This window comes from Sciurus vulgaris (assembly GCF_902686455.1).
Source record: "Sciurus vulgaris genome assembly, chromosome: 17".
NCBI lineage: Eukaryota > Metazoa > Chordata > Mammalia > Rodentia > Sciuridae > Sciurus > Sciurus vulgaris.
This window is the reverse complement of record NC_136478.1, coordinates 16703770-16716121: the sequence shown is the minus strand read 5'-3', so window position 1 is coordinate 16716121 and position 12352 is coordinate 16703770. Positions and strand designations below refer to the sequence as shown.

Sequence of the window (12352 nt, the reverse complement as noted above, 5' to 3'; positions counted from 1 at the left end):
AGTTTTTTGTTTTGTTTATATGAATACAAACAAAGTTTCTTTTCCTTTTTCCTTTTTTTTTTTTTTTTTGCAGTGCTGGAGATGGAACCTAGGGCCTTGTACCTACTTTGCAAGTACTCTACCACTGAGCTACACCCCCAGCCCTGAAAGTTTCTTTCTCAAAACAGGATCATAGTACTTGTTTCACATCCTCTTAAAAATATATTTATTGTGGAAAGGAACCTAGAAAAAGTTGGAAGGCTAGATAATTTTATTTTAGTGATTTCACAGTACTTCTGCTGATATAGAAGCTAAATATAAACAAGGAATACTTTTGAAAGCTCTCTGGAGGTAAAATAGGTAGGCTAAGATGGTAGAAACAGTTTCTCTGGAAAGGACTGGTGTCCCTAATTTCAAGTATCAATAAAGTCTTCTGGCTGGAGAGGATGGTGAAAATTGCTATAACCAGTATTGTTCCTTTCAGTAAGTGGAAGTTTTAAATATTCTTTCTAGTTTCCTGCTTTGCTCCAAAAGACAAGTGTTAACAGGTCATTCTCCTGACTTTAGGCTTGCAGTAAAGATTCTAGCACAGCATGTGATTTGTCGAGATAGTTAAACATGCAAGCTTGCATGGTATTTAGAGGCTTATTATGACCTATCTCAGCCTTCCCATTTTCAAAATATCTCCTTTTTGAGCCATTAATCCTAAATAGGCATGTGTGCATGTGTGTCTGCTGGCCTTTATCCTTTATTCAAAGGTGTTTCTTCTTCAGGTGATTAATCCAAGCTCAGTTAAAATGCTGCTGACCAAATTAATTCTAGTTAAAGCTTAGTTGTTAGCCAAATGCTATATTAAATCTTCTATGTGAACAATCTTAAGCCTTTAATTTTTCTTTTTTAATAGTAGTAGGGATTGATTCCAGTGGCACTCTACCACTGAGCTACATCCACAGCCTTATTTGTTTATTTTTGGTACTGAGGATTTAACCCCAGGTCACTTTACCACTGAGCTACATCTCCAGCCCTTTTTATTTTGAGACAAGGTCTTGCTGAGTTGTGTAGGGCCTCCATAAGTTGCTGGGGCTGACCTTGAATTTACAATCCTCCTGTCTCAGCCTCCCAAAGTGCTGGGATTATAGGCGTATACTGCTGCACCAGCCCTTTTCATTTTGGGACAGGGTTTTACTAAATTGCACAGGCTGGTGGCCTTGAACTTGTGATCCTTCTGCCTCAGCCCCCAAAGTCGCTGGAATTTAAAAATATTTGATACTTAAAAATAAATCTAGATCATTTGTACAGATTATTTGAGGATACTGGCTTCTAGATAAAATTAAATATCTCTTCCCTCCCTCCTTTACTTACTAAAATTAAACTGTCAAATGTGGGGAAAAAAATTCCTAAGGGAGAAAAACTCCTTAGGAGACCCTCTGAAATGGTTAGAAAGTAACAAATCATTTTTTATAAATGTAGTTTTTTTTTAAAGTAGTTTTAGGTTCACAAGAAAATTGAGCAGAAGTACTGAGGTTTCTCATGAGGTTTCTCACATATACCCTATGCCCATGAGTTAGATAGCCTTCCCCTTCATTGCCTCCACCCAAGTTCTACCTTTGGTGGTTTTTTTTTGTTTTTTTTTTGTGCGGTGCTGGGGATTGAACTCAGGGCTTGTGCTTGCGAGTCAAGCACTCTACCAACTGAGCTATCTCCCCAGCCCTGTAGTGGTTTTTTGTTTGTTTTGTTTGTTCAATACTGGAGATCAAACCCAGAGTCTTCCATGTGCTAGGCAAGCACTCAGTCAACAGTTACATTCCAAGTCCTCTTTGTTGCAGTTGATGAATCTGCATTAACACATCATTATTGTCCAGAGTTCATAGTTTGCATTACGTTTCTCTGGGTGTTTATAGTTTATAAATTTGGACAAAATGTTTCTACCATTATAGTATCCTACAGAATAGTTTTAGTGTCCTAAATTCCTCTGTGTTCCACTTATTCATCTCTCCCCCTCTCCTAATCTTTGGCAGTCATTGTCTTTTTACTGTCTTGATAGTTTTTCCTTTTCCTAAATATTATAGAGTTGGAATCACACAGTATATAGCCCTTTCAGATAGGCTTCTTTCACTTAGTCATATGCATTTATGTTTCCTCCATGTCTTTTCATGACTTGATAGTCAATTTTTAGTAGTAAATAGTCTTCCATTGCCTCAGTGTACCATATGCATTCACCTTATGAAGGAAACCTTAATTATTTTCCAGTTTTAGCAATTCTGACTAGAACTGCTATAACAACCATGCGTGGGTTTTTGTGTGGACAGACGTAAGTTTTCAACTCCTTTTGGTAAATATTGAGTGCAATGCCTGAATTATATGGCAAAAGTATATCTAGTGTTTTTTTGTTTTGTTTTGTTTTTTGGCTTGTGTTTTAAGAGATGAAGTCTCATTATGTTGTCCAGACTCTCCAAATTCCTGGGCTCAAGTGTTCTTCCTGCCCTAGCCTCCTGAGTAGCTGGGACCACAGGAGCATGCTACCATGCTAAGCTATTTAGTTTTGCAAAAACTGCCAAACTATCTTCCAAAGTGGCTGTACTGTTTCACATTCCCACCAACAGAGAAAGTTTTCAACTGTTTTTCCACGTCCTCAGCAGCAATTGGTATTGTCAGTGTTCTGGATTTTGACTGTTCTAATAGGTGTATAGTAGTGTCTCACTGATGTTTTAGTTTGCATTTCTTTAAGGACATTGGATGTGCAGCATATTTTCATTTTTTTTTTTTTTTTTGGTCACCTATATGTCTTTGGTGAGGATTTAGAGGTCTTTTGGTAAAAAGACAGTTCTGGTCTTTTGCAGTCAGGTTGTTTGTTTTCCTGTCGTTGAGTTTTAAGAGTTCTTCAAGTATTTTAGTTAACAGTCCGTCATCAGAGGTATTTTTACATGTATTTCCTCCCAGTCGTTGTATTCTCTTGACAGTATCTTTCACAGAGCAGTTTGTTGTTTTTTGTTTGTTTGTTTGTTTGTTTGTTTTTTAATGCAGTTTAGCTGATCACTTTTTTTCCTGGATTGTGCCTTCGGTGTTGTGTCTAAAAATTCATCACCCAAACCTTGAGTCATCTAGATTTTTTCCTATTTTGTGATCCATTTTGAGTTAATTTGTGAATTATCTTTATTTTCAATTTCCTGGCAAAATTCATAAAAAGTAAAGGATGTTAGATTAGTATATTAAAACAGGCTTTCTCCTTTAGTAACTTTATAGCCTTGGACAAATCACCTCATTAAGTCTTCATTTATGAATTTCTTCATTTATAATATGAGATTCTTCATTTCATAATGAGGATAATAGTACTGACCTTACAGAGTTGATATGAGAACTAAGTGAGATTGTTCACATAAAACACTTAGGAGTTCCTAGGTTGCTGAACAGGGGGAGGTGCTAAGAGGGTGACTAGCTCAGAGAAGCTGTAGAATCTCTTTACCCCATGCCCCATGCCTTGTCCTGTCTCTTCATCTGGTTGTCTTCTGTATCTTTTGAACTGTCTTTTAAAATAAACTGGTAAATGTAAAAAAGACAATTCAAACTCAAACATAGGAATAATTTTGAGGTTTTTGTTTTTTTTTTAACTTCACACTAATTCTAATTTCCATTTTTTGGTAGGTAGTAGACTTTGTAGCAGCGACACTGCAGAGAGCATGTGCCAGCCTGGTTCACGAGGCAGAGAGCACTGTGGAGTCACAGTCACTGAGCATGTCCATGGGGCTGGTGGCGGTCATGCTAGGAGGAGCTGTTCAGGTGAGTTGTAGACATGAGCCAAACATGAATGGAGGAAAAGGAAAGTAAAATCCTTGCTGCTTCCCTTCCATACCTTTTTGAAAATATGAGTAGATATTGTACCTATGAGAACCAGGATGAACAAGTTAGGTCGTTAACAAGAATTCTCTCTAAAGTAGAGAATAAGGGAAAAGACCACTTCCACCCTGTTACCTGAATAAATTTCACTGCCCATTTACACATGGTAGATGCTTGTTTTGGAAACATCTAGCATAGTGTTTTACATCTAGTATTTGCATTCAGAACAAATACTAAATTTTCTGGCCCTCACTCCTCAAAGCTCAGCCATTGTTCCTACCACCAAAGTCAGCTGGAAGTGTTTAGTAACCTCCTAGTTCCTTAGGACTGTAGCTATTGTGACCAATTCCATTTTAGCCCAAGATCCATTGTTCAACCTCTGTCATGTAGCATGTTAAAGGTTTGTTTTCAGCCTCTTTTAATTATATATCTTTTACATATTTAATTTATAATTTTTAAACTTATTCATTCCAACATTATTTTATTGTATCCTTGCCATATACCAGATACTGAACTAAGGGGCTGGGAATATAGCATTGGACAAGACAGACATGGCCTCTACTCTCATGACACTTACAGTCCAATAAGGGCATCAGTTGCTAAACGACTATTTTTAAAAGATGCTTAAAGCCCAGGGTAGCAGTGCATACCTATAATCCAGTGACTCAGGAGGCTGAGGAAAGAGGATCGCAAGTTTGATGCCAGCCTCAGCAACTTAGTGAGACCCTGTCTCAAATGAAAAAGACTGGGGATATAGCTCAGTTTCCCTGGGTTCAATCCACAGTACAAAAAATACACACATACACATGCACACACATACAAACACACATCCACTTAGAATTGAATAAAGTGCCTCAGAAGAGAAGTGGAGAGAACATAACATCTAACAAGGTTGAGAAGGTCTCTACTAAGCTCAGACTTGAAGGATGAATAGAAGTGAATATATGTATAGTGCAGATGGAGGAAACTCTTCCAATTAAAGAAGCATCATTTGTAAAAACTCAAAAGCACGAAGGAACTTGGAGTACTTGAGACACTGGTTGAGGGTTGGTGTACTGACCTTCAGAGACCAAGAGGAGGAGTGGTATTAACAAGGGGAAAGGATAAGCAAGGGCTAGATCATGCATGTGGCTGTGACTGGCTAATTATATAACACATTGGGTTGGGAGGCAGCAAGGAAGCAGAATAGTCTTAGTGCAGGTATTGTGAAATCCAACTTGAAACCAGCTTGTCATATACTTAGCAATGAGTAAGGAGCCCTCTGAGAATGCATTTTTGAGTTTGAGGATTCAAATCTGATTTGATTCTTGATAAATTAGAATTTGCCTCTCTCTAGCCTGTTCTTAAGGGGAAAAGGAATTTTATTTGGGCTGGCTGATAATGTGAAACCCATTTCTTAGTAAATTTACTTAAGCACTTCTAATTTTATATTTTCCATGTCATTTGAAAAAAAAAAGTTTTTGGTTCAGTTTTTGAAGCCATATTAGAATTATGAAGGAGGGGTTCATGGACAGAATGTTTTTCCTTAAGTTGCATTGTTGTTGAATTTAACTGGCCAATCTGATTGTTTTTCTGTTTGAATATTAATTTGAATAGTTTTTATTTCCATAAATTGACAATGTGTTTTTTTTTTTTCTCCTTATTTAACACTTATTTTAATCCATGTCCCAAATGTAAAATAGATTGTAGAGCTCTCTATTTCCCTTTTTAGAAGTCCACTGTTAGGGGCCGGCTGTGTACATTGGTTATATTCTGAGAGAGCCTCTCCTGACTGATGTGAGTGTGCAGCCCTTACCTGTCACTGCCCTCCTCTGAGCCATCCTGACTCACTAACTACATCCTGCATTCCTCTGACTTTGCTGTTTGTTAAGTGAACATAAACACGTCACCCCCTATACTTTTGCCCTACATCTCTCAATTTTTTTTTTCTATTTGATTCATGTATTTATAAGTGGCTCTGTAATAATGCTGGGTTTTATCTTTGCATTAGGAAAAAAAGTCACCATTCTGAATTATGGTTGACCACCGTCAGGTTGAAGTCTTTGCTTGAGAGTCTAGAACATCATGCTCTATGTTAGAAGTTATTGTTTTGGCTAATGAAACAGAATCTAACAGCATCTGAACCTTTTTTTCTTTTCTTCCTAATTTATATAATTAAGTTGATTATTAAAACATCGTGTCTGGGAAGAGGAGTTAATTTGGAAAAAGTGTAGGTTTAAGACTGCTAACAAGACAACTGTAATCCAAACTCATTTTCTAAATTTCAGGGTTGGTCATTAGTAAAAGTATTATGTTGGTAACTCTTCCCTGTCCCCTCAGAAAGCAATATCTGCATGATGTTGCAGAGTCCATGGTTTTCTAAAACATTTCGGCATGAATTTGAGCAGACCATCTAGAACTTTTAGGAAGAGCAAACTATATTGTCCCAGGGAGAAAGCAGTGTCTTATCAGTTAAAGGCTGTACTCCTAATCTGTAAATCTACATTCTGTTGGTGTGAGGGTTCATTACGGGGAGATCAAAGGTGCATCTCTTCTCTAAAGGGATGGGGTCTTTAGCTTGATCTTACACTATACTGTTTAGATCTTTCTTTAGCTTGATCTTACACTATGCTGCTTAGATCTTGCTTTTGACCAGAGGCCATTGCTTGAACTCTTTGGTAAAAAAGTTGTCCTGAGCATGTGACTATATTGTAGACGTAATTGACTTATATATCAGAATCATAGCATATACTTAAGACACTGGGTGGAAGTAATGGTGATCAAGCTAGAGGTATACTACAGAATGGGGCAAAGAAAGAGAGGGAAGAACTACTGAAGTCTTTTGTATAAGGCAAGGCGAATTGGTTTGACTGCATTTCGGCACTGGAATACTGTCCTTTCTCTTCTTTACTAGGTTGAAACTGGGCACTCTATAGAACAACTTGGGAAAATTCTCACTTTTTTTTTTAATACTATGGCTTGAACCCATGGGTGCTTAACCACTAAACCACATCCCCAGCTTCCCCCCCCCCAACCCCCGCACCCGCTGAGACAGGGTCTTGCTAAGTTGCTTAGGGCCTTACCTAGTTGCTCAGGACCTTGCTAAGTTGCTGAGGCTGGCTTTGCACTCACAATCCTCCTTTCTCAGCCTCCCTAGTCACTAGGATTACAGGCATGCACCACTGCGCCCAGCTTAGAACTTTAGTCATTCTTAGCTACTGTTGCCCATCAAGCAGCCTAGTTTAGAAATGTGCTTTCTGCCATTTTTTAAACTTAGAATCCAGAGTGCTCACCATTACACCATGGAATCCATCTTCCTGTCATTTTTAATAAACCTTCCATGGTAGGTAATTAATAGTTTTGGGTAGATGCAAAATGGAAGGAAGAATAAAAGATAAAAGGATGTATAAGTGGAGGGAAGAACAAAAGAAAAAAAGGAAAGGTGTACTTTTAACTAAGATGGCTTATTTTTAATGTTTGTCAAAGGTCATAGGCTTTAAAAAGTGTGAAAACATGCCCTCTCCCTTAGTGAGCAACCTTCAGATCTGAATCTACCCAGGGGCATGTTGTGAATGTTAGTCATGTGTTGCTAAGGGAGAAGAGGAGCCATGCTTCCGAGTGTTTTCACAGGTATTTGCTTGATTATCCTCTAGGCAACCCAGACTTTTTCTGAGAATTTCCATAGAGCGATAGGACATCCTTCAACCACTTATATGTAGGTGGTCAAAGTGGCTGAAAAAGCCCTTATTTGGAAAACAAATTTTATAATTTTATAATTTTTTAATAATTTTATAATTTTTTTTGTTTTGTTTTTGGTGCTAAGGATCAAACCCAGGGTCCTGCACATGCTAAACTGGCAGTTATCACTGAGCTACATCCCCAGCCCTAGTTTTATATCTTTTTAGAAATGATCTTTCAGTTAATTAAAGACTAGGTCACTCTATGTCTCTTTGCTTGTGAAATTAAACCATCTATTTCTGGAATTTATTGTGTTCATTTATACACATTGTTAAAGATTTTCAGAGCTTTATATAATTTTTATAAAATGATTTCTTTTGTCATCTATAGCTTGTGAAAAAGGTTTTCATCTGTTTTAAGTCATTGTGTGCAGTTTGGCACAGTGGTACACACCTATAATCCCATCTACTCAGGAAGTTAAGACAGGAGGATCACAAATTTAAGGGCAGCCAGGGCAGTTTAGCGAGACCCTATCCTAAAACAAAAAATAAAAAGGGTTGAGCATGTAGCTCAGTGGTAGACTGCTGCTGGGTTCAATTCCTACTACTGCAAAAAATAAATAAGTAAATAAGTCACTGTGAGCGTTTGATCCAAATGCTTCCAAAGATCCAAAATCTTCCAGGACTACCATCACTCAAACATCTAACAGGAATTAGTGTTGAAGGGTGATTTTTAGGCCAAGATTTGATTGTTATATTCTAAAATATGACTTTTTATGATAGTTTGTTTTTCCATTTCATTATTTCCTGTGTTCTTAGGTTTTATGCTACCCCTTTCCTAGATAGATTATTGACTTAGAGAGTAGACAGTGACACTAAGAGAGTTACGTTGCTATTTACAGGCACAAAGTTGATTTATTTCATTGAGACCTCTCTACTGTTTTTTGTTTGGTTTTGTTTTGTGTGTGTGTGTGTGTGGTGCTGGGAATTGAACCCAGAGCCTTGTGCATGTGAGGCAAGTACTTTAGCAGCTGAGCTATATCCCCAGCTTCTCTACACAGTAACACATGGACAATAATAAGTTTGAATACTGTGATTGCAATTTGGTTTTCTTGCATTTTTATAGAACTTTATAGGTGACAAAATTATATGATTTGATTACCACACTAAACCTTTTACTAGGTAGGGACTATCAGGAATGTATTTATTACAGATAATCTAAAATTCAACTAGCCATGGTTTAAACAAGGTTTAATAGTCTCACTTAACTAGAAGCCTGCAATTAAGCAGCTCAAGTATTCCTGTACTATGAAAGATTAGAGACTTTTCTGCCTTTTCATTGTCCTTTGAATAGGGAAAACAAAAGCATTCCCAGAATCTTAACAGATTTCCCTGTCATTTGTCATCACAGGGTCTCCTGTCCTCTCTTACATACAAGGAAGGCTACAACAGAGAGCATCTAGCTTTTGTAGAGGTGGTGGCAAGGGAGAAGGTGAATGAGTTGGCCAATCAAGATGGGCAAGTGTCAGTCCCATTTTACAGGGGAGGGCTTTGAGGTTCAGGATAGTGGGACTTGAATCCATAATCTTAAAATCCAAAGTCCAGTGCTTATCTCTTTCATATCACATCATTTGAGAGTATCTTAGAATTAACTCATTCAGTAAATATTCAACTGTGTCTTTGCCCTCATGGAGCATACAGTAGAGTGGCTGTGATTAATCTGATGAATTTATAATCATTTTCTTTTTAAAAATATTCACTTTTCTCTATCTTGTGTGTATATCTATATATAGTTCATTATAAAACTGGGTAGGCTAGAGGTGTAGTGTAGTGGCTGAGTGTGGGCTTACCATATACAAGGCCCTGGGTTCAAACCCTAGCACCAAAAACAAACAAAAAATAGAAAAAATAAAATATGGAACACTACATGCTGTCTTGGAGTGGAAATGAAGATACCACTTGTGAATAAATTCCATGATGAGAGGGACTCAACCTACAAACTGATGGGCTGTGTCTGAGGGATCATAGGCAATGTACAGAACTGAGAATGCAAAGAATAAATGTAATTTTTTTCAGAATTGGAAATGTTTAGGTCAGAGTTTTGTTGTTAAAAGAGCCCCCTGGATTCTTCTAAAACAATTATCCTCACTGGAGCCAGTAAAGCAAGATAGGGTCACCTGATCACCCTTACCGACAAGATAAAAGCTCCTCTTAGGGGAGCTTTAAAAAAAAATTATTTGTGGAGTTGTGGATATAGCTCAGTCGGTGGAGTGCTTGCCTTCCATGCACAAGGCCCAGCACAAAAAAAAAAAAAAAATCTCATGTGAGACTTTGAATATACACATGCCCTTCTCTGACTGTCACCTCAGTTCTGATAATTTCTCCTGGAGGGCTGCTGTCTTTCTCACCCCCATCCTCAACTTCTGTCTTACCAGTCCAGCCCCCAGTTTTTAAACAAATTTGAGAACTTGCAGAAATTCAGAACAACTAACCATCTAACTGGTTCACCCCGCCACTCCTGAGAGATATCATGGTTGTGTGGGCTGATGAAGTTATCTGTACTCCATTCCTGAAACATTCCAGAAACTCCAGACAAGAGGCAACCAAATTAAGAAATCTGCACTTGTGGGCTGCTGCTTCTGACTTTAGGGCATGTGCACCAGGTTCTGAGATCTGGATATGAGATTTGTGTTGAAAAGTAGTGAATAGAAATTGGGACTTCATGGTCAGTTCTCAATAGTGACCCTTGAAAAATAAATAATAATTCAATTTTCTTCTTTACCAATAAAAAATCAAAAAAAATTCTCAAATATTTGTGAACAAATAATTGGCATCCATAGTCATGGAGAATCCTTGATTATTTTCATAGTGGAGAATCTGTAGGCTTATGAAGCTGAATGAGTGAAGAGCTTTACTTGTTCTGTTTGATTCAGAATCCACCTACCTGCCCTTGGTGATAGGAAAAGTTGATCAGTTGAGTGAGTCCCACAATGACTAAGAAATTTGAGAACAGGGGGAAAAAAAATTGTTGTTTTTGCTGTACTGGGAATTAAACTCAGGACCTCACACATGCTTATTGAGTACCTCACCACTGATCTACCCTATCCCAACTCAATTCTGTAGGTTTTGATAGTGTTTAATGACATGTGTCTACCATTATAATATATTGCCCCTGGCAACCACTCATCTTTTTACTGTTTGTATAGTTTTGCCTTTTCTAGAGTGTCATAGAGTTGGGATTATATAACATGTAGTCTTTTTAGGTTAAGTTTTTTCACTTAGTAATGTGCATTTGTAGTTCTTCATATATTTTCCTGGCTTGATAGCTTCATTTCCTTTTAGTGCTGAATAATATTCTCTTGTCTCATCTACCATAGTTTATCCATTCACCTTATAAAGAAACATCATGACAGTTATGGCTAAAGATCATTTGTGGTATTTGTGTGGATGTAAGTTTTTAATTCATTTGGGTAAATACCAAGGAGTGTGATTGCTGGACTATATGGTAAGAACATGTTTAGTTTTATAAGAAACTGCCAAACTGTCTGCTATAGTGACTGCGCCATTTTGCATTCCTGTCAGCAGAGAATGGATTTCCTGTTGTTCCTCATCCTCACTGTATTTTGACTAATAGTCCTTTATCAGATATGTCTTTTGCAAATATTTTCTCCCAGTCTGTGGATAATATCTTTGTGTGTGTGTGTGTGTGTGTGTGTGTGTGTGTGGTGTGTGGTACTAGGGATTAAACTCAGTGGTGCTCTATCACTGAGCTGCATCTGCAGCCCTTTTATTTTTTATTTTGAGACAAGGTCTCTCTAAGTTGCTGGGGCTGGTCTTGAATTTGTGATTCTCCTGTCTCAACCTTCCAAGTACTTGGGATTACTGGTGTGTGCCAATATGCATGACTATTTCTCACTTTTTACGTGTCTTCAGCAGAGCAGAAGTTTTAAATTTTAATAAAGTCTACCTTATCAGTTATTTCTTTCATAGATTATGACTTTAGTGTTTTACTTTTAAAAGTTATTACCATAACCAAGGTCATCTATATTTACTACTGCTATCCTTCTTTCTGTCTTTCTTTCTTTCTTTCTTTTTTTTTCAGTACTGGGGATTGAACTCAGGGCCTTCCTCATACATGCTAGGCAAGTTCTCTACTACTGAGCTACATCCAAGCCCTTTTAAAAATTTTTTATTTTGTTTTGAGACAGGCTTTTGCTAAAATGACAAGGCTGGCCTTGAATTTACCGTCCTCCTTCCGTAACCTCCCAAGTAGCTGGGATCACAAATGTGTGCTACAGTGCCCAGCTACTGTGTTATCTTTAGGAGTTTTATAGACTTTCACTTTACATTTAGTTCTGTGATTTTTCATTTATTTTTTGTGAAATGGGTAAAGTTTGAGTCTAGATGCATTTTTCTTTTAATGTAGGCATCCGGTCGTTCTAACACTGTTGAAAAAAAAGATCATCTTTTTTCCATTGTTGTCTGTGCTTCTCTGCCAAAGATCAGTTGGTTATATTTATGTTGGTCTATTTCTGGGCTCTCTATTCCATTTGTCTATTTGAGTTGAGATTGTTTTTGGTTTTGTTGTAGAAGAAATTGTTGTATACAATAGAAGTGAAAAAGAGGCCATATAGTAGGTAATAAGGTATTCTCATTTTAGATGCTTAAGAAAAAACAAAAACAAAGGTTCATGATGCTACAAAGGCATTGAATGAGATTTAGCATTCAATGGTAACACTAGCAAAATTATTCTGAAGTTTCTTGTCCATTTACACATAGATTCCAGGAAAAATTGCCCCTTTTCTTGGACAATATATGCCTTTACTCTAGAAATGCACACTCTTCTCCCCATGAAGATAAGCTAACACATTGTGGAACTAGAA

The 12352-nt window shown here is 37.4% G+C and overlaps 1 protein-coding gene across 1 annotated transcript in view; it reads left to right on the top strand.

Annotated features, from left to right (window-relative positions):
• TANGO6 (transport and golgi organization 6 homolog) overlaps nucleotides 1-12352 on the top strand; it is a 166550-nt gene that overhangs the window by 49239 nt on the left and 104959 nt on the right. Inside the window, 1 exon segment of the mRNA XM_079116932.1 lies at nucleotides 3622-3756. Coding sequence (XP_078973058.1) covers nucleotides 3622-3756 — 135 coding nt within the window.